A 23,678-nucleotide genomic window follows, 5' to 3' on the forward strand; every position below is an offset into this window, starting at 1 on the left:
GAGAATGGCGCTACAAAGCTCTGCTATACAAGCAGCCCTGTCAGGAAAACCTACTAATCAACCTGTGGCCAGACACTATGTCGAGAAGGGACACAGTCTAATTTCCAACACCAGATTATTGACCACATACCGGAATCATTGAGAACAGGAGCTAGAGCAGGTCAACTTTTGAGACTTGAAACAAGATGGATAATGACCCCTAATACGATCAATCCTAAAGGACTAAATGACAATTTGTTGGAATATGTTATGATAGATTTCCATTTACTTAACGCACATCTGACTTATGTATTGCTAATTTTCTTGGATGACAGAGTCTCTCTATGTGAGACTTACTCCAGAGATTCTTGACAGTCATGTATCAGATTGAGTTTAATCACAAGTCAATGACATCCAGAAAACTTGTTTTCGCATGACCTGCAAACTACACATTCCTCTTCCTTTTCCCTGCTTCTTTTCAGTGTTCTCCATCTTCCACTACATTTTCCTCTGCTCTTACTTTCCCTATCCTCTTTTACTAATGGCCTCGTATCTGGATGTGCTTTTGCACCTGGATAAGTCAGTGTGCCTACATTTTAATTATTGTTCCTTGATACTGATGTTAATGTGTTGAGTATGTCCTGTTACCATGGAAACTGGAGCACACGGAGTGCCCGAACGTCATCACGGAGGGACGCACCCTGCAATGTGCAGACGCGGGTGTCCCTCCGTGAAGCTGACACACTAAGTGGTGAGGTTACTTAAGATAAGATTGTAATAACGGTTGTTTGTTTTACCTTGACAATAGGGCGATTCAGCCCTGAAATAAATATATATCTCTATACAGAGACACACACACACTTGCATGGAATAATTTCTGGCGATTATTCCCAACGTCACAAGGAGTTTTCTTCCAAAGCAGCAATCAAATTGGTTAGTAGGGAAGAAAAAGAGTCCTCTACTCAAAACTTCCATATGCCACTTATTTAAGTCTCACTGTGTCAAATTGCTCATTCTCAATCTGTTAGCACTTCTTCTGCATATTTAATCTCCTCTTCTGTGTCCTCCTTTGATACTGGAGGGTGTGCAGGTGTTTCTTCCCCCTCCTGATCTTCCACTTGGAGGTTTATAATCCAAAAGGTGGACCATGAGCAAGATCAGGGGCTGGCTGGCAACTTTTAGCCTGGGGGGCAAATGCATGCAGGTGGCCCTGGCAGAGGAGTAGCGTGTAGCCAGGGTGCCCGGTGCACTTGCGTGCTTAGGTGCCCCCTCCCCTCAAGTGTTCCAGGGAGGAGGCGGGTCCATATGGAATTAATGTAAAGTAAAAAATAAAGATATGGGGCAGTCCCTTGTAGTGGTGCTCATATGCAGTGCCTCCTGTGCCCCAGAAGAGAACCCCCTTATACAGGCCACCAGTAGTGATCCTCCTATGCAGTGCTCCTTATACAGTGCCCCCAGTAGCGGTCCCCCCTGTGCAGTGCCCCTTGTGCCCTCAGTAGTAAGCTTCTTATATAGCGTCCCCAGTAGTGGTCCCCCCCTGTGCAGTGCCCCTTGTGCCCCCAGTAGTAAGCCCCTTATATAGTGCCCACAGTAGTGGTACCCCCTATGCAGTGCCCCCAGTAGAAGAAGTCCCCCCCCTTGTAGTGCCCCCAGTAGTAGTCCCCCCCTTTGTAATGCCCCCAGTAGTAGCCCCCTTGTTGTGCCCCCAGTAGTAATCCCCCTTGTTGTGCCCCAGTAGTGCTCTCCTCCTTTTAGTGCCCCTAGTAGTAGTCCCCCCCTAGTAATCCCCCTTGTAGTGTCCCCAGTAGTAGACCCCCCCTTGTAGTGCCCCCAGTAGTGGTCCCCCCCCCCTTCCACAGTACACACACATAATAAATAATAATAAAAAATCACTTACCTGAATCCCCACTCCCACCGCCGCCATCCGCTTCTCCGTTTGTCCTCCTGGGCGGGGCCGCTCTGCACTACGGGAGAGACGTTATATGACATCTTTCCCATTACCCACTGCAGGAGCCGGAAGATGGAGCGGCTCCGGCAGTGGGCGCAGCGGCAGTCAGTGAAAGTCTGACAGACTCTCATTGGCTGCCACTCAAAACAAACACACAGCTGCCGCTTGATACAAAAGTGGTAATTCCACACAAAGTTCTCGTTTGTTTTGACAAATTATATTTCAATTGTATCAGATTTTCATTCCAGTTCTTGGTTTGTTCCATTCCCTCACTTATATTTTCTGAAAATATGGAACCCAGTTCATTATTCAACCATTCTCTCCTACTAACAAGTTCAGCTGACAAGCTAAAATTGGCAATTTTCATACAATAACCAGTATATAACAACCAGTAGGGTCACCAATTGTGTTAATAGGGCAGTGCAGGACAATTAGAACTTCAGATCATATCTCAACAGAAGTGTAACAAAGAAAGGCAAAAAATTGTCCGCACAGACACTCTTCATGTATCCTTCCCCAGTAGTATATCTGATAATTGAGAGTGGAATATTAAAAAAAAAAAAAAGTTTCACATTTGTATCACTCTTTTTTCACTATATATTATGCTGCCATTATATTTTAAAAGTACCTAATAAAGCTATAGTTTAGATTAGGGATGTGCATGCTCGGATAGGTTCGAGTTTGCACGTGGAGTTCGGATTTTTCCCTCCAAAAAAACGGAACTCAGAACGAGGCAAAACGTCATCTTACATGGACGAACATCATCATTCCAGGACAAAAGTCCAGGAATGATGATGTTCGTCCATGTAAGATGACGTTTTGCCTCGTTCTGAGTTCCGTTTTTTTGGAGGGAAAAATCCGAACTCCACGTGCAAACTCGAACCTATCCGAGCCTGCACATCCCTAGTTTAGATGTTTTCTTGGGTCAGCAAAAAAGGAATTTCCATTTTTCGGATGAATTTATACCTTAGCAATCAGCCAGTGCTACTTGTTGGAATACCTTTCTTTTCTTCTTTTTTCATACTTGTTAACCTATTCCTGGGTGCATCTTCCCAATAAATACTATCTACTGCATTTCAGATAGGTAAAGTACTGGGGAAGGAGGAAGGATACATTCAAAGTGTCTGGTGCAAATATATAGTTAACTAAGAGGACAAAAAATAGTTTGCACAAAGTGTTTCTGACTCTCAGAATTACACCAACTTGCTATGCACAGCCTATTTATTCATAGTATTTTCTCAGTACAAGCTGTTAATGCTTAACTTCCTCTTTTCCTTTTCCACTGTGTTAAGCTCTATTTTCCTCTGCCCCATTCTTATACTTTAGTTTCTTTGTAACCAATTCATGTTGTTTATTCCACACACAAACACACACACGCAATTTTCTGTTCTTTCCCTCTTCACAAAAACAGGATTTTGGTACTTACCGGTAAGTCTGTTTCTTCGATTCCACAGGGGACACTTGCGTTTACAACACTGGGGAATAGACGTGGTTGAATAGAGCACTTTAAATAACCTGAAAGTGAGATTGGCTCCTCCCCCTTTATGCCCCATCAGCCCCCGTTAAGAAAACTGAGCCCACCCGAGAGGAGACAGATCAGATAGAAGAGGAAGGAGAAGAACAGTCCCAAGGAACAGCAAACCTGAGGAACTGAACAAGACACGACACCACCACCAGCAGAACTGGCACAGAAAATTGTCAATGAAAAAACTAAAAAGCAGGTAAGCAGCGCTGGGCGGGCGTCCAGTGTCCCCTGTGGAATTGGAGAAACAGATTTACCGGTAAGTACCAAAATCCTGTTTTCTCCTTGATCCACTAGGGGACAATGGAGCTTACACCACTGAGGACGCCCCAAAACCTCCCTCTCCGGGGGGAGAGCACTGGGAAACCTGCAACACCCTGTGGCAAAAACTAGAAATCAGAGTCCGCAAAAGGTATCAAACCGATTAAACAGCATTGTGCAAGTGTGCAGCGAGGTCCACGTAGCAGCGCGACAAAGCTGAGAAGCAGAAGCCCCACTTGCGTTCAGCCCAAGAAGTACCCTCCAAGCGCGTAGAATGCACTGAGATGGTGGAGGTGGAGGTTGAGCATTGGTGACATAAGCCTGTCGAATAGTGAGACAGATCCATCTGGCTAAGGTTTGTTTTGACAAAGGCCAACCCCGCCAGGCCTCATCTTAAAGAACAAAAAGCATCAGATTTACGGAACCCCTCCGTATGTGCCACATAAACCTGGAGAACCCGTACCACATCCAGAGAGTGTGAAGCCCCAGAAGAATCCAACAATGCCGGGAAAACAATCGGCTGATTTATGTGGAAAGCAGACAACACCTTTGGCAAAAAAGACTGGCAATTACAAAGTTTCGCCCTGTCGTCGTGAAAAACAAGACAGGGGGAGCAACAAGACAGAACTCCCAGCTCGGACGAAAGCCTACCCGAAGCCAACAAAAGTTCCAGTTTCCAGGTGAGAAACTTAAATTCCCCCTCGTCTAAGCGTTCAAAAAGCACGGACTGAAGAAAGGATAGGACAAAGTTGAGATCCCAGGACTCGAAGCACCCCCTGCAGAAAAGTCTGAACCTCCGAGAGGAGGGCCAGACGATGGTGAACGTACACAGATAAAGCAGAAACCTGTACCTTAAGCAAGCTACAAAGAAGTCCAGCATCCAAACCTCTTTACAGGAAGAGAAGAGGAGGAGGTAAATTTAAAGACAGCGTGGAGGAGTCACACCCTTCGCACCAGGACAGATAGGACCTCCAGATTCTATGGTAATGAGCGGACGTAACCAACTTATGCACTCTGAGAAGATCGCGGAGATGACCTCGACGCGTCTTTCTGCCCACTGGAGAATGCGGCTGGCCTCTCGCATTGCCACGTGACTGCACTTTCCCCCCTGCAGGTTGATGTACGCCACTCATGTGGCGTCTGATTGCACTCATACTGGCAAGCAGGATGGCAGCCACGGCAAGCAGCATGTTGTAAATCGCCCGGAGTTCGAGCACGTTGATCGGTAAGAGGGACTCCTGACGAGACTAACCCTGGAATTGATTGTCTAGAATCACTGCTCCATGTTGAGTCAGCTCCATATGGTTCAACAGACCCTCCTCCGACGAGGCCTTGATGAGCATATTGTCAAAGTATAGGACAATGTTCACTCCCCGAGAGCGAGGATGGGCAATCACCGCCATCACTTTGGTGAAGTCCCTGGGGGGCGACAATAGGCCAAATGGCAAGGTCTGAAACTGATGAGAGTCCTTGATCGCAAACCAAAGGAATGCTTGATGTGGTTCCCAGATGAGGATGTACAAGTATGCATCCTTGATGTCCAGGGATACCATGTACTCAGATTCCAACCCCGCAATGCCTGAGTGAAGGGTTTCCATCTTGAATCTGTGAAAGGATAGGTAGAGATTCAAGATGAGCCGGACTGACCAATCCGGCTTTGGAACCACGAACAGATTGGAGTAGAATCCCTGGGTCCTCTGGGGAGTCGGAACCAGAACTTCTGGACCCAGTAACCTGTTGATTGCCTGCCGGAGAACTAGTTGTTTCAAGGAACAGACCCGTGGCATAGAAAAATGAACAGGAGGAGGAAAAGCAAATTCTATTTTGTAACCCTGGGACACAAGATTCTGAACCCAAGATTCAGAACACGTGTGGATAAAAATGTTCATAAGCCTTAGAAGGCAGACACCCACACCTTGGGATTTCCCAGGTGGACGGGAGGCAGTCATTCCACAGGTTTATCTGCTGGCTTGGGATCCGGGCAACAGGAGCTAGAAGCCTGGTGTCCTTTAGAATGACCTCCTTTAACTGCCAAGAAAAAAATCTCTTGGTCTGCCATGGCATCTAGCAGTGGCCCGAAAGAAATGAAATGACGGACCCTTAAACGAACAACGAGGAGTCACTGCCGAGGGGGGTGAAAATGTCCTCTTGCCGTCTGTGGCCAGAGAAATCCATTTGTCTAGTTGTTTATCACCTGTAAATGGAAGTCCTTCCACAGTACGCTTAGACTCCACGTCCGCTTGCCAAGTGCAAAGCCACAGGGCACGATGTACCACCACTGAAGCAGAAATCTTGGCGCTTACCTGACCAATGTCTCTAGAGGCTTACTCCTTATAAACAACAGATTCCTGGATATGACCTCAGTCCCTCGGCGGCAGTATGGATGAACTTGAAGGTAGTTTACATTTTCTGATCAGAGCCTTCCTTCAAGGCTGTAGCTCCAGGCACTGGAAGCGTACTTTTCTTTGAGAGGCGATAGACAGAGTCCACAGGCGGAGAATTTTCCCATGGAAAGGGATAAAGAGAGAGAAAGCGATGCGAAAGCGGAAACTTCCTATCTGGATGTTTCCAGGCTGCCGCCATCTTTTAATCTAATTGGAGGGAAACTGGAAAAATTAACTGGATTTTTGTTTCTTACCAAATGAGGATAAATCCAGCGATTCCTGTACCTCCAAATCGGACACGTGAAAGACCGTTTTGAACCGCAAGGATAAGAGCCTCCACACCCTTTGAAGGGGCCTCGGGTTTATGTGAGATGACCTCCGAGTCCGAATCCTCCAGCATTTCACCTTCCTCCTTCTGAGAGGAATTATCTGCGGCAATCAAGCTATCCATCAAACGGGCTAAGCCTACGTTAGTTTATTAGCTAAAAAATAAAACAGAAGTGCTGGTATCTTCCCGTGCAGCTTCCCTTTCTCTCAGAGACACAGCCAACTCAGAGGTTAAATTCGCCATATCCCATTAAGCTATGCATCCAGTAGGGCGGCACGCTCTGGCCCTGCGCAGCTACAGTAGAACCCTCTAAATCGCAAGCCTCGCACAGAGAAGAACCCTCTGAGCAAGCATGTGTAAACTTCTTGAATTTGGAGCAAGCAAACTATTTTTGTGAAGTTTTTTTCTGCTGCCTTAGCTGCCATGATGCGAGCACACACACAGCAAAATAACTCCCAGATATCCTGTCTTAGAAAAACAGCCATAGGACAGTAACAGGGGAGACAGAGGATAAAGGGAAAGGAGCAGGATCCCAATAAATTCTCCCAAACCCTAAGGGAACTCACAAGCCCCTGAATAGACTCCCAACAGCTACAACCAACAGCAGTGGATACAGCAACCCAGTGCTTTGCAGAAGCTCTGTCCCAAATAGTGAGCAGCAGCAAAATGGCACCGCTCTGAGTGAGCAGTGTGCGCCAACTGAGGAGGCTATGCAGAGGGCGGCCTTGGCCCTCTTGGTAGAAGCTGTGTGGCGCACATATACAGTGGCCCGAGGCTCCTCGCTAAAGCCGTTGTAAGGGAGACGTGATCATCCAAGCTGTGACAGCCACGGCAGCACTGTGCTGTCACCGACTAATTAAGCCTACTCTCCTCCACCCACAACTATCGGGTGGAAGGAGAGAGGGTGTCGCGGAGTTAGCCGACTGCGACAGCCCGGTGAAGACACGCCATCACTGAGCCCAGTCTTTCACCACCGCTACTGCTACTCAGGAGCGGTGGTATTACTTACATTTTTACTGCTGCAGCCGGGATGCTGGGCTTTGGGGGCCGTGAGGAACCCAGATACAAGCAATTTCCAGCTGTGGCAGGCCTCACAGAGACAGGTGTCTCATGCAGGGGCCCCCTCTCAGGGCACCAGACACAGGCTGCAGTAGCCGTGGTGGTGCCCTTCCCGGCGGCTCCCACGTAGCAGGCAGGCTGCCGCAGTAAGCAGCCTGCCTATCCTCATTGTAACAATAAATTAGTTAAAGAAAATAAATAAAAATATGTTAAATAACTAAAACACTAACAGGAACTGGAAAACAACGCCACTGTGCACCGGCTCTCTGGCACATTTTTAAAACTGGGGCTGATGGGGCATAGAGGGAGAGGAGCCAGTCACACTTTCAGATTATTTAAAAAGTGCTCTACTCAACCATGTTCATACCCCAGTGTTGTAATCTCCAGTGAAGGAGAAAAAAAAACTAAACTTTTGCCATATTTTCCACTATACATTTCGGTATGCGATATTTGTTCTGCTATTTCCAATCTAATAAAAGCTAAACTTATTTAGCAACTCACCTTGTCATAAGGTAAAAGTCCGATCAGTGGAAATCGCAAAGTTACAGGGTCCAATTTCCAAGAGTTACAGATGGCTCCAGAATTGTTCACCACAGGAAGTAGACTGCAGCGCCCTGTTGCGCACAATACAAAGATATCAATTTTACAATTCAGTCACTAGTTTAGTTACAACAGGTTCAGCAAGTTTACTAAAATATTCCAAATAAACAATTTTCTCAAGATAAACCTGCACACGACTGTTGAACATAACATTTCAAACACTTTCACAGACCTAAAACAAAAGTCTAAAAAGAATCAACATACAGTATGGCAACATTGAAATACAAAACACTATTTACCAAATAAAAATTATTTAAAATCCCTAAAATAACTTTTATGGAAGAATATATTCTATTAACAGATAGCAACGGAGAACATCCATTATTAACATTCTGTCAGTTGACGTGTTGATTGTCTAAGTTATAAATGCGTCCTTATGCAGCATGTGCACTGTCTGTGCAATAATAGGGCCCCCAAACACTACTCTATTTTTACAGTGGCTGGACAGAGCCATGAGTGATGTAGTCAAGATCCTGACGGTCAGAATGTCAACAGTCACAATACCAACAGGGACATCCCGATGGTAAGTATTAGGGTTAGGCACTACGGGGAGGGTTAGGGTTAGTCAGCGAGACGGGTAAAGTTAAGATTTGGGGTAAAATACTGACCAAAATCCATCAGGATGCCGCTGTCTGTATTCTGACCGTTGGGAACCCATACCCAACCCCACCAAGAAGCATAAAGTGTATGTTAAATGCTAATGTCTTATTGTAACAGCAGTTTTACTCTAGTCTTTGCTTAGTAAATTGATTCAATTTTATTTCTACTATTTAAAGTGCATTGTGTAAAATAATAAACCATTAATATACTTTGCTATCCTTAATTTCTCTATATATGTATCTCAGATTTGTTATCTTTTCATATGCATCTCAGATTTATTATGTTTTTAATGGACAACCTGCTGTATCAAACCCAGCTCTTTAAAGTTAGAAGTACATTTAATCTGTAAAAAATGATTCAGGTTTAGTATGTTATTTCTTTAAGTCGTTAATAATTAGTACTGCATTTGTGAATTGTTGATTTGGTGTCAATACCAAAACAATTTTAAGTTTGGTGTATATGAAGAACTGCAATGTGGTTAACCTTGACATAAAGGCACATACACACTTACCACAGATTGAATTAATTCTTGCTGTGGGTCTGAAACTGTCCACGAAATCAGACACCAAGTTCCCCAACAACTAATGATGAGAAAACAGCAAATTATAATTTTGCATAATTACATTTCCTTCTAAATACTCCATGGCAGTTAGGTAGAGACAAAAAAAATAAATGATCAAATTGATCTGTAATGCCTCAAAAAAAAAAAAAAAACTCCCCATGAATGGTATATATTATAATGCAGCACCCCTGTATTTGAATAACTTCACAAGTGAAAAATATAAATCATCTTGAAAATAGCATCTGTAGGAAATCTGGACTCTCAAACGAAAAATGCAAATAAAAGTAGGAAAAAGGTTATTTTGAGGTACTTTAAGGGCACCTCTAAAAATTAAAAAATATATATATATAAAAACAATTATTTTTCAACTAAAAAACTATTGCACATAAATTTGAGGTGCCTAAACTAACAAAAAAGTTGATTTAGGGGCAATTTGAGGAAATTTTTTTTTACCCCCAAAAAATTACATGCAAGTATTGGACTACTTAAGCTAATTGGAAACTTCCAAATGCCTAATTAGTTATTTGGGGGAGTGGGGGGGTCCAAAGGGTTCAGCACAGTGTACAGACATTTTAAACTTAAAATAAAGATTTTCTTTTCTCTATCTCAGGGAGGTGCGAGTGGAAAGTTGCAAATTCAGTGCGAGTTGCTGATTGGGTTGCAAAATGAATTTGCTATGCGAATTCAAAGTGAAAATAGCAACTTGCCCCTAATAGGATTGACCCCTTAGTATTTCTGGCACTTTGGGATTTACAGTATTTACTAAGCCTTGGATGGAGATAAAGTGAACGTAGATAAAGTACCAACCAATCAGCTCCACACTGTCATGTCACAGGCTGAGTTTGAAAAATTAGTTAGGATCTGGTTGGTACTCTATCTCCATCCACTATATCTCCATTCCAGGCTTAGTATAGAGACCCCTTCTTTATGCCCAACTTTCTTGTAGAATTACTCTAATCCTAATCCAATCTGGAAATGACTTGCTTGGAGGGGTCATGACATTCCTATAGGAATCACAAGTAGCTGTTCGTCATTCTTAAAAACATTTTTCCTGGAAAAATATACAGAGGTTGTTTTCACTAAATCTAGTGAATTCAGATTATTGCCGGATGGGTAAAATAGCAGCACAGTGTAATGGTTAGCATTACTGCCTCACAGCACTGAGGTCATGGGTTCGATTCCCACCACGGCCCTAACTGTGTGGAGTTTGTATATTCTCCCTGTGCTTGCGTGGGTTTCCTCCGGGTACACCGGTTTCCTCCTACACTCCAAAAAATATACTGGTAGGTTAATTGGCTCCCAACAAAAATTAACCCAAGTGTGTATGTGTGTGACCATGTAATAGGGAACATAGATTGTAAGCTCCATGGGGGCAGGGATTGATGTGAATGGCCAAATATTCTCTGTAAAGCGCTGCAGAATGTGTGTGCACTATATAAGTAACTGGTAATAAATAAATAAAAATAAATGTTAAACCACCTTCTGGTTAATATGAAATGTAGATGCCACTTTTGGCATGAAAGTAGGATTGGCTCCTAGATCAACTTTATCCTTGTAAATATTGAAAATAAATTCCCTGCACTATTGTGTTGGAAAATCTGCAACCTTACTGGCAGACATAATTACCAGGAGCACTACCTTCAAAGTCAACCATCTCAGAAAGACTTCCTGTATTGGTTAAAACATGGCAACCATCAGTGCATTAAGTATTACACTGAGGTTCTATGACCTAACAGGCAAATTCTCTAAACCACTTGGAAAATAATGATCACCTCTTCTGATTCCAAGAAATCAACTTTGTGTTCCCGCTAAAAAGCGGACAGGGCGCTGGGATGCCCTGAGCTTTTGAAAAAGGGTGTGTGACCAATTGGAGAGTGGGCATCCTTGTGACACGCCCCCAAGTGCTGGGCTTCCCCCAAGTTCTCCTCACAGTGCATAGATGCCGTGCGCATACGCACAGAGTCTATTCACCTGGCGACCCACAGGTGGGGAAGGCTCAGAGCAGGCTGTTTTAGCGGGGCGCCACTAAAAGGGCCGGGCGTATTTAGCTTTTTTTTTTTAAATCGGGGAGGGCTCGACACCCCGCTAAAGAAGTCTAGAGCAGACTTGGCCAAAAGGTAGATCGTGATCTACCAGTAGCTCACGGGGCATCCACTGGTAGATCGTGACCAAATGAAGTAAAGTAAACCTGAAACTGCTTCTGGAGCCGCAGAAGCCTAGCTCCCAAGTAATGCAGCGCGCAGATGACTTCAGGACATCACCCCCGTGCTGTAAGGAGCCTGTTGCTGCTGCTGTCCACCTGCCTGGTCCCACAGAGCGTGCTGAGTGTCATGGGGAGCTGCTGTCCCACTAGCACATAGGCTCCTCACAGTGCCAAGCAGACCCTTGGACTGATAGCAGCAAACTTTCTATAAGTGCCGGAGCCACTCCCGGAGGTAGTGTGTGGGGAGTGATTGTGTTATATGTGTGGGGGCTGCAGGGTTATGTTGCCAGGGCACAGCTTCCTCCCGCCGTGGTACCATGCCATCCCAAGCACCAGCTCAACACCGAGTGGCTGACTGATTTATTTATTTATTTTTTAAATAATGCAATCCCTTATATTGTTAAGCGGTGGACCTTATATTATTAAGCAGTGGATATAATTATAGTTTATTACAAGTTTATGATATGAGGGAGGGGGGGGGGGGGGGATTAAGACAGGGCTTGACAAATTTTTCTAAAATCTAAGAGCCAGAATGAAAGTGTAGGAGCCAGACCACCGTCCCAAAATAATATGAAAATATATATATATTTTTAGACAACATTTTCCCCAAACCAATAAGGACATGCAATTAATGTACTGATTAAGCCAATTGGAACTTCCAATAAGTACAATTAGCCTAATTATTCATTTGTGGAATGTCCAAGGGGTTCTGAATCTAGTCCTGACATTTTAAACTCAAAAATAAGGATTTTCCCTAATTGGTATTAATATGTTAATGTATTAATATTCACGTTTATCTATTAAAATATAAAGGATGCCAGTGTTGGCCTTCTCACCCACTCCCCTATTCCAGCAATATGCAGCCTCCTCCTCTCCCCCCCATGCCAGCTACCTCATCCACTCCCCTTATTTATGCCAGCCTCAGCCTCCTCTTTCACACTCCTATTCCAGCAGTCTCCTTTCCCCTCATGCCAGCCTCCTCATCCACTCCCCTTATGCCAGCATCAGCCTCCTCAACTACTTCTATATTCCAGCAGTATAGAGCCTCCTCTCCCTTCATGCCAGCCTCCACTGCCCTATACCAGCCTTAGCACAGAGTCCTCATTCCTGCAGCCTCCTCCTCTCCCAATACCAGCCTCCGCATCCACGTCCCTTATGCCAGCATCAGCCTCATCACCCACTTCCCTATTCCAGCAATATGCAGCCTCCTCCTCTCCTTTCGTGCCAGCCTCCACACCCACTCCCCTATGCATGCCTCAGCCCCTTCACCCAGTCCTCTCATTCCTACAGCCTCTTCTCCCCTCATGCCAGCCTCCAAACCCACTCCTCTATTCCAGTCTCAGCCTCACCACTTCCATTATTCCTGCAGCATCCTCCACACCACTCATGTCAGCCTCCTCACACATTAACCATCACCTTATGTCAGACTCGGCATACTTATTCACTCCCCAGTTCCAGAATCATCCCTGCTCTCCCCTAATCTGCCAGTCAGTCTCCTCACTCACTCCCCGGGCTCATTGCAGCCTTTGCCACCTCACCCACTCCCCACAGCAGCCAGGTTCCTCTCCACAAACTCCGGTCTCCAAGTCCTCTCCTCTCCCCACACTCCTTGCTTGGCTTCTCACCTCAATATGGTCTCCGGTCAGGTGTTGGCGCCTATTTCTCTCAGGCCTGTCAGGCGCAGTGTCCTCCTGGTGATGTGGCTTTCTGGACGTCTTTACCCATGGGGGCTGCATGGTTGGGCGTCCGGACCGCGATGCTCCTCATGGTGACCGCATTCACCTCCCTCCCTCCTGTCTGCCCCGGTGGCTGCATGCCAGTTGCTGCAGCTGGACTCCTCCACACTGCACAATGTCACGTGCGTGCAGAGAGCCAATCAAAGATCACCTGCTGTAGGCGGAGCTGGGCTAATCAATCATAGCCGCATAGACAGACTGCAGGCAGTGGCAATATATAGTATAAAAAATATATATATTCCCTGCCAGGATTTGTTGAGTCCTGATCTAAGATTGCAGATTTGTGGCAACTCTGTACACCTCAAAATGACTATGTATTTTTTGTTAGGTTTTATTTTTTGTGCTGGTCATTTTTGTTTAATACTACTGTATTTTATGTATGTGAGAGTTGTTGGGAAAACAAAATCAGTGCGCTTGTGTGAAGCATAGTGTGTGAGCCTGATTCAGAGGTGGACTCTGATTTACATCTGCGATTGCCATTAAACAGTTAGATTTCGCAGTAACAAAAATAAATTGCGCAACAGCACAAACATCGGCCCATTGACACTGGTAGATCACCACTAAGTGAATAAAAAGTAGATCCCAGGTCACAAAAGTCCGGCCACCTCTGGCCTAGAGGGAACACTAAACTTTGGTTGAAAAGATGGTTTAGTACGGAGCACTACTCGGTCGGAGCGGAAATTCAGGAGAGAAGAACGGATACACAGTACTGCCAGTTCCGAAACATACAATACAGATACACCAGTTTATAAGTAAGCCACAACAAATCAAGCAACTCCAGAGGTTTAAAAGGTGCAAGACTAAATTGAGGTCCAGAGGAGGAACATACGGAGGCTGTACATGTAACATCCATTGCATAAACGTCTGAACGTCTAAATGAGGTCAGAAGTTTCTGAAACCGTACCGAAAAAACATAAACCTGATGCCATAACTGAGAAAGGCGAAGGCTCAGAGACTACCCAGTCTGTAAAAAAGGAAAGGAGATGCGGCAAGCGGAACTGAGGACTCCCTCTCTGAAGCATCATATTCGTGACAGCTGTAGAAAACTATTTGTACTGCAAAATGCTGGTCTCTAGTGCCACACTGTCAAAGCCGTCCAAGGAAAATCAGGATGCAGGAACAGTCCTTAAGTGATCCCACAGTGGCAGCTGCCACAGAGGTTCACAAGGTCCACATACCACGCCCTCCATGGCCCCAGTCCGATGCAATGAGGAGAACATGGGCCTTTATCCCTCTTGACATGCTGGACTGTAAAAAACAGAATCTAACCATTGTCTGACAGTAGGAAAGCAGGGGAACAAAATACAATCCCCTCAGGATAGTCAGTCTAAAATCAGGCTATGAACAGCAGAAGAGTAAAAAGTTATAACACAACGACCAAATACAACAACTAATCAGATGCACCTGAAAGTTACAAAAACAGTATCTTGATTCTAAAATTGGAATAACAATAAACTTGTCTGGATAGAATCCGTGTTTTTCCGTATAATACAAGCCACAACTCCGGTATTGAGGGAGGCCTCCTCAGAGATAGCTTAAGGTGCAAGAGCACCTGTAGATGCCTAGCGACCCTGTTTCAGAGTGGGCTGCGACAACAGAAACAGACGCCGGGAGCTTGCACTGTACCAAGACCCACTCCCCAATAAGGTAATTCAGGGAACCTATATGTGGGATAAAATTAAATATCGGACTATAGTTTACTATTTAGTGCCTTACTCCTTAGCTTCCCTTCTAAACCCACAGTGTGCAGAGTCCCCGAGATGAAAAAAAAGATGAATATATAAAAGTGAAGTTACTTTAAAAACTACCTAGGTAAAGTCCTAAAAACTCCACCAACAAGTAGAAAGGTGGAAAGTCTCTGGGTCTTGCAGTTATCATGAGATACGGTACCTCCACATTTTTAATTATCCATACAGCAGTGTCTGGATAATTCAGAAATATTCTGCTGAAGGCTACTTTAACTACTCCAATCAAATTGGTGTAATGAGTAACTTTTTTTTTTTTTTTTTAAAACATTAAACATATGAGCACAAATCATTAGTGGTGCCCATAGGCTGTTTTAGCAGGGCGCCATGTCCTGCCAAATTTTAAAATCGTAAAATGCACCCTGCCCTTTTAGGTGGCGCCCTGTTGAAATAGCCCATTGGGCGTCGTCTCCACCCGCAGGCCGCAGTGTCCCGCAGGTGGGAAAAGTTACAGTGAAACAGTCAACGTCTGGTGAATAGATGTCATGAGCATGGCATCTTTTCCCTCTCCAGGGAGAGCTTTGGGGCTGACCAGCATCTCATTGAGTGCTGGGCACACCCTCTACAGTGACGACAATGGGGCACATCTCAAGGACATGCCTCCTTTTTGAGTGACCACACCATATTTCAGGTGCGCCCAATAGTGCCCATATTCACACCATGTGCCCTGCCTCTCTCCAGCCCTGGTGTGAACACTAGTCATTCCACAACAAGAACCTGATTTTCCCATGTCTACAGTGCCTAAATCAGGGATGGGGGAATAATTTTTCTGCTGAGGGCCATTTTGATATATATAACATTATTTGCAGGCCACTTCCCCTACGTGTGATGTCACACGGGGCGGGGCCACAATTGGCGGTCATTACAGCAATGCCCTGAGCAACCTGAGGATGCTCCGGGGAGCTTTAAGGGCAGCAGTGTGACCGTCTGAAGCATCCTAAGGACGCTCCTGGTGGCACTGCTGCATAGATTCTGGCTGCAGAGTGACATTCTAGGTACCCTGGTAGCCAGATGAGGCTAGCATAAAAAAGCTTGGAGGGCCAGACCAAATGATTCCGAGGGCCGTATACGGTCCCCGGGCCTGAGGTTCCCCATCCCAGGCCTAAATTATTTTATAAGCATAGTAATTCGAAAAATATATGAATTAAAATTAACATTTTGGGGATATGCTAATGGTTTATTAAATTACTGAACAATACCATTTGCATTCAAGTTTTTGGTTAAAGATTAATAATAAATATGGAGCGGTCATTGTTTAACATTTATTCATATTGCACCAGCATAACCTCTGCTTTAGAACCAGGAACAAAGTAATAAAACAAAAACTGGGTAATAAAGAGGTCTAAAAGCAATGATCACTGTGTGCACTGTAACAATAGGAGGCTGCTAAAATATTGCAATTCAATTAGATGAGATGGCTGCAATGTGCCGTAGTTTCTTAGTAGCCCAGAGAAGTGTGCAGGAAAACTTGAATGGATAAATATATAGGGGGGTTAGCATTCCCGCTAGGCTGTTTTAGCCGGGCGCTGCGGCCCACCCTATTTCTAATGGGCAAAAAGCGCCCTGCCCTCTGGCGCGGCACCCCGCTGAAACAGTCTGCGGGTGGCGCCACCACCCGCAGGTCGCAGTGTCCCACGGGTGGGGAAAACTGCAGTTTAATAGTCACCACTGGTGAATGGATGCCGAGTGCATGCACCCAGGATCCATTCACACTGACAGCATCGCTTGGCGGCAGCCTGGCAAGGCCAGTAAGTGCCGGGCACACGCCCCATGGACAGGGGATGCGCCTTAAAGACACACCCCTTTTCCTTGGCCACTCCCCATTTTCGGGCGCAGATGTGCCTTTCTCTAGGTCCGGCACCGGACCTAGAGGGAACACTACACTAGGGGGGGGGGGGGTTATCCATTTGGCCGCGATACCCATTTTTGGAGAAAACTTTTTTTTTTTAGCCGAAAACCTATCGTGCTACCTATTAGCCGCGGTTTTCGCATATGCGAAAAGTGGTATAGGAATTATGGCAAATTCATTTTCACCACATATGAGCAGGTGAGAAGTTCAGCAAAGCCCCAATTTTTGGCTAAATATGTCGGGGCGGTGCAAAACTACTGAGGCACCCTCCTTAATGACTAATGAGGCAACAATTTATTTATTTTTTATTAGCTTAATTTGGCCAATAATGACATGTCATTTTTGAGGTAAAAAAAAAAAAAAAAAAAAAGTGTTTGAAAGTGGGTTTAAAGTAGTGGGACAGGAATATGGGGGTGCTGTATTGATTGGGACAGGTGTTTTAAATATTGCAAGTGACAGGTATATTTTTAAAATGCCCTATAATTACACAAATATATACTTACACCCATTTTAATGTGCCCCTAAATTAACTACAGCATTTATTTTGGACAAAAAAAATATTGCTTTCTATAATTTTCTCACTGTTAGAAAAAAAATGTACATAACAGCCATTGGACACAATTGAATAACCCCAAACACTTGGATTATGGCCACTAACACTTCTACAGGTTGAGTCTCCCATATCCAAATATTCCGAAATACGGAATATTCCGAATTACGGAATATTTTTAGTATGACTGAGAAAGTGAAACCTATGTTTTCTGATGGTTCAATGTACATAAACTTTTTTTAAAGCACAAAATCATTAAAATACAGAATACAATAACCTTCAGGCTGTGTGTATAAGGTGTATATGAAACAAATGAATTTCATGTATGTACACACATTTTTTTTGATGCTCAAAATTATTGAAAATATTGTATAAAATTACCTGCAGGCTGTGTGTATAAGGTGTATATAACACTTAAATGCATTCTGTGTTTAAATTTGAGTCCCATACCCAAGATACTTCATTAAAGTATGCAAATATTCCAAACTACGGAATAATCCGATATCCAAAATACCCCTGGTTCCAAGCATTTTGGATATGGGAGACTCAACCTGTATATCGTTACTCTACCTTAGTTTACTTTTTTTGGGGTACAGGCTGATTTCCCCATTTTCACCTTCACTTATCGTCTGTCATCTACGCAAGAATTATCGTGCAAATCTGTTCTCTCCGGGTTTACAATAGGATAGAACAATAAACGGGAGCAGGCAAAACATGCGACAAAGATTCGGGCGATAGGTGCGAAAAGTTCTATCCGGAGAAAATGTACTGTTATCACAGCTAATTGGATACCACTAATAGTAAGTGCACAGCCAAAAAGGTATGTAAATACAGATTCTTACCCAATGTGGAAGTTTTCCTTCAGGATAAAGTTTGCGGATTTCGGTTACTGCCAGGTATGCTGGAAGAAGGCACGCATTCCTGTCCAATATGTATGCTACAACCTTTAAAAAATACGGGATAAGTAGACTTGTCAAAATGTAGAGTTAAAAGGTGTTTTACATGTATACAATTAAAAAAAATAAAAAAAATAAAAGGGGGTGTGTGGAAGATTCTGTATAAAGTCCCCCTTCTCCTTAATGTTGCTTTGGTGGTAGTCCTTCCCTTGATTTTCATGCAAAAAGTCCTCCCTCATATACAGCATAGTTTCTGTACAGATTTAGCCAGCTTCTTTACTTCTCTGGCAATTCCAGAACAAGAATGATCTAACACAGATATCTGTTGCATTTTACAGCATTTGGGATGCCACTGTATTAAATAGGTGGCACACTGGGTGCAATACAATTAAGTGTGATGAGACTCTGGGGGATATTGCAGGAGAAAACATCACTTATTTTTGCTTGCCCACAAATGAGAAACAAGCAAAAGTAAGCAATGCGTTACTTACCATAATACTTGGCAGTGCAGGCAGGAGGCATTTATTAAATATGCTCCTACGATTCTCCAGATTTGCATATAGCAATTTGCATATGCCAACTGATTTTCTCTTTCATCCGATATGGAGGATACTGGACCATGGGGTTGCTTGAGGTTCCGAAGTAGCTGGCACTTAGACTAGCATAACTTTAAGGGAGCAGCTCCTCCCCTCTTCAACCCATGGTCTTCAGTGTTTGTTAATAACCAATGGAAGCCGGGCTGTTTTTCTTAGGGGTGCTCTGCAGCACTGTGTTTTAAGATTAGTTTTTGTTTTTACTCTGGTATGGGACCTACAATGCGGCTAGCATTGCCACTGGTGTCCATCGTTACCAGGTTGTGCATGCTGGAGTTTGAATCGCCACTGCTCTCAACACTGCCTTAGTACAGAGCCTTTCCCACATGTGCTGCGGCACTGGGTCTTGGCTGCTCTAGGTGTTACCTCCATTGGTCTTTTAAGAGCATACAGAACCATGGGTCTCTGTCCTAAGGTTTGTTGTGACATTGAAGCCTGGATGGCTGAGGGTGTGTATCCTCATCTTCTGTGGTACAAACACTGGGTCCGAAGCCTCCTGGGTTCCCTTTCTCTTACTGGGCGTGCAGACTGATTTCATGCCTTATGTTTGTTTTGGGACTCCATGATGTCGTCTTCTCAGGACACTTGTCTGGTGCGGTTTCCTGACTCCTTGGTTAGGTCATCGCAGTGGTCTGCTTAAAGTCTGTTCCCTTTCATTTTTTTCGTCCTTGAGGCAGTAGTCCGCACTTGGTCAAGCTGTTTTGGAATCGCCATTGCCTTGGCGGTTATGTGTGTTGGGCCGAACCTATTTGCAGTTCGGCTTCCCCAAATTGTGGTTTCCCTTATCATTGTTTTTGTGTTTGGAGCTTCTTCTTCAGGGACTTTCACTGTTTGCACGTTTTCTTATGTGGCCAGACACTGTGGTATTTGTCTGTGCTCTCAATTATTTGGGAGGCACAGTCTGTCGCAGTAGGTGCATTCTATGAGTTCTGGCCCCTTTGGCCTATGTGGATTGGGTATCCACTTTAAATTCAGCACCAGCCTGGTGGCTCTGGTTGACCTCGGGAGCACCAGGTTCGGTAAGACAGGTTTCCTGGGCCAGGTTGACCACAGGGCAGGTTTAGGTCCAGTGTTGATCACAAGTAGGTTTAGGCCTGTAGAGGGCCGGTATACTGCAACCTTGACAACATTTCAGGTCGCTGTATATTTATTCTGTTGAGAGTGCCATTCATGCTTGTTCTTTCCGCTGGGAGTAGTTCTTTGGTGTCCGGTAGCCACGCATTACTGGCGTGTGGCTCCCTGTTAGTTTTCCACTTCTATTAGGCTCCTTCTATACAAGCTGTGGCTTTTCGGTGGAAGTCACTATGCCGGTGACGGCTTGGTCGTCTGTTCACCAGCAGGTTCACCATTTTTTCTTGATTTCCGGTGTTCGCATCCAAGAATGCTAGTTTCAGTCAAAAAGTTACATTCAGGTTTTTCTGAGCGTACCCTCCCCTAGGGGCGGCTTTTGAACGTCCCTATGGTCCAGTGCCCCCCAGATCGGATGAAAGAGAAAATCGGATTTTTGTACTTTTTCATTAAACCCTTCTCTGAATCAATCTAGGGGACACTGCGTTCCCACCCTTATGCTCCGTTCTTTGTTCGAGTGGGTTGTGGTTGTTCTGTAAGTTACACTAGGTGGTTTACCCTTGGTTTAGAGATACTTTTGAAATTGTACTGAAAACCACGAGTTTCAGAGGGAGGAGTTCAGGGAAGGAGCTACTCCCTTAAAGTTATACTAGTCTAATTAAGTGCCAGCTCCTTCGAACCCTCAAGCAACCCCGTGGTCTAGTGTCCCCCAGATGGATTCAGAGGAAAGGATTTAACAGTAAGTACAAAAATCCGATTTTATGCCCTCATTTACACACCAAATAAATCACTATCTAGAGTTAGTCATCCTCACACATATCCATTACATCAACAACAATAATTTACACTTTAAAGGCACAATACACCCAAAACTAATCATGCAACTATTCAACATATTAGAAATAACTTTGCAATGTTTGGTCCCATTTGCTGGCATTGTACAATATCCAAGCTGACATTTACTTCCGCCTATCTAATAGTTGTTTATTTCTCCAGATATTCCTGCAAGACTTCAAGTTAGCAAGATTATGGAACATTTTGACAGGGTTATACAGGTAAAGAGCCGGATTCAATTAGCCGTGGTAATTAACCACAGGCTAATTGGCCCATCAGGGATATTTCATTTCTGTTTGAACCTGGGGAAGGCTTGAACAGAAACTTGTGGTAAGTGTCCTTATCGGAGGTGCCACAAATGCATTAACCCATTGCTCCAGGTACTTATCCCGGAACCTATGGTTTAACGTGCATTAGCTGCAATTTTAACATGCAAGGAAAAGAGGTTGTAATTGAGGCTACAACCCTGTTCCTCTTGCAATTAATTACCACGGTTAATTGAATCCGGCTCAAAGTCTATTTAATAATCACAAACTACATTTTCAGAATGAATGGTTACCTCTCTTGCTGCTAAAAGCTGCTGTACAACAGCTGAGCTCACAGTGCTTGGAATTGTATGAATTTTCTCTACTATGACTTTTGAGAGGTCTCGTACTCCCTGGAAAAAAAAAAAAAAAAAGAATAGTTTAAGTATAACTAAATCAAACTTAAATAAAGAAAGTAATGATGTAAGCATGTGTAAGTGACAAATACAAATGATAATAAAATCTACCGTATTCGCTTTGCTATTTAAACGCTTTAAATCATTGAAAAGTACTGAAGTAAAGAGTAGAAAAAAAAAAAAAAACGCCCAAAAAACAGGCATTGTGTAGTGGTACTACTTCCAAAGAAATTCACTTTTGTGCCCTGAATTGGTAACTTGGTGTAGAAATTCTAGACATGCAAAACCCTATACAAATGTGCATATCCAGTAAGGAAAAAGACAACTTCTGTAAGTGAAGTAGTATTTTAATTAATTAAACATATTGAATGGTGAAAATGTATATGTTCCAAAAAATGTGCAAAGAAAAGAAAGAAAACACATTTGTAAGAGGTTTTATTATTTGAATATATAAAGTAAACCATAGGCATGCATAATTTTATTCGCTTTCTTCCTCTTTGATGGACACTAATTATATTGGGGTAAAGAGGGTGCAATACAGGATTTGTCAAGCAGGGTGTACTGTGAAGGTAGAATGCACTTAAATTTCTGTTCCTCTCTGTAAAGCCCGTTTTGCTTTAAAACACCTTTGTCTTTGGCTGAATAAGTGTCCTCAGTGTCAAGTTCTTCTACTGTTAGAGAAAGGTGACCTGTCAAGAGGTTCTTTGGGCTCTATTTACTACAATCCGCATATTGAATTGAATTCAGGTAATATCACAGGGATTTACTATAAATCCCTTGCAGGGACAGAGCTTGCGATAAAGCTCTGTCCCTGCGGATCCCATCCGCACTCTAGTCGCGGTATTTTCGGAAAAAATACCGCGACTAAGAGCACGCGCATGCGCCGACCGACCACCGCTACTACCCCCCCACCGACGCTAAGCCCCGCCCCCCGGCGCTAAGCCCCGCCCCCCGCGATCGCGGACCCCCGCGACCCCCCCTCCCTTCATTACACTTACCTGCATCCTCCTGGCCTCCGGTGGTCTTCTCCGGGCTTCCCGATCAGGTGATCTCCCATACAGCACTGGGGCCCGATCACCTGATGACCGGGCCCCAGTGCACTGTGGGAGACCAGCTGACCGGAGAGGAGCCATCACCGGAGGCCCGATCATCGGTCCCTGGATTCAGGTACGTGAAAAAAAAAAGTTTCATTTTTTTTTTTCTTTTTTTTACAGCAATCAGCTTGCGGTCTGTTTAGACCACATAGCTGATTACTGGTACCGGCTCCCGCCTCTGCTCTCCCCGTTAGAGCAGAGTGGGACTCCGGTAACCGGGGGAGACCCTGGATAACGCCACCTCCAGGTGGCGTTATTATCACAGGGCTTCCCCCGGTATTTTTTTAAAATTTATTTTTAGTAACTTGCACACAGATCACATTTCCCATTACAATTATGGGAAATGCGATCTGCTTTACTAAAAATAAGTGATACTGGGGGTTGGAGTAGAATTTTACTAATTCTACTCCAATTGCCCTGTAATAAATACAGGTGAAACTAAAAATGTGAAAAGGGTGTGAAAACACCCTTTTTCACTTTATTTTAGTAAAAATAATGTTAATAAATAGAGCCCTTTGTCTCTCTCATTTCAATTTCTTTAGATTCTTCAGAAGTGGATTGCTTTAGGAATGTTTTTGTAAAATCTCCAAGACGAGGAGAGTTGAAGAATAACAGGTTGAAAGATTGCCAATTAGATTAAAACGAAGAAAAAAAAATTCAAAGTGGTACTGTGTAACATTACCACTTCATGGATTGAGCCATTGGTCGGATTTTGTTTCTGTTGTTGATGTTCTCTGGTCCCTTAGGAAGGCCATGAATTAGGCAGCCACAGTCTGGTCAGGTTTAGGTTTAGCTTGGGGGCTTCGGGTTGTGTGCCAACAAATTTATGTCCCTATTGCTGCATTCACAAGGTCAGATTTTGTTAAAGATCTGAACGATAACGATTGTAAAGATCGTTACATCGTTTATATCTTTGACATGTTGGGCATGCATCGACCAACGATGCGCATTTCCGCATGTCAGATAACGATATCTGACCAACTGTGTGTCAAAACCGGATAATTGGTGAAGACAGAATCTGTTTGCAATCAGACGCACAATGCAATTCAGTGCTGTTTTCCCCGCATACATACATTTAAGAGCAATGGTCCCGTAACGCAAAAAGGATAATTATTACTTGGTTTAAACGCAATGTCAGTATATAAAGAAATGTTTTCTGTAACTATGGCTTAGTAAATGACAATTGGACTGTGTGTGGAGCCGTAC

The 23,678-nt window shown here is 44.0% G+C and overlaps 1 protein-coding gene across 2 annotated transcripts in view; it reads right to left on the reverse strand.

Annotated features, from left to right (window-relative positions):
• MED23 (mediator complex subunit 23) overlaps positions 1–23,678 on the reverse strand; it is a 168,309-nt gene that overhangs the window by 120,668 nt on the left and 23,963 nt on the right. For both annotated transcript variants that reach the window (XM_088443095.1, XM_088443094.1), the window contains exons 6-9: positions 21,277–21,375; positions 18,169–18,270; positions 9,193–9,262; positions 7,983–8,095 (exon numbers count right to left, since the gene is read on the reverse strand). In XM_088443095.1, the coding sequence (XP_088299221.1) occupies positions 7,983–8,095; positions 9,193–9,262; positions 18,169–18,270; positions 21,277–21,375 (384 nt within the window). The remainder of the gene's footprint in view (positions 1–7,982; positions 8,096–9,192; positions 9,263–18,168; positions 18,271–21,276; positions 21,376–23,678) is intronic.

The sequence above is a fragment of the Taudactylus pleione genome, unplaced genomic scaffold (genome assembly GCF_031769625.1).
Source record: "Taudactylus pleione unplaced genomic scaffold, aTauple2 ptg000326l, whole genome shotgun sequence".
In the NCBI taxonomy this organism is placed as follows: domain Eukaryota; kingdom Metazoa; phylum Chordata; class Amphibia; order Anura; family Myobatrachidae; genus Taudactylus; species Taudactylus pleione.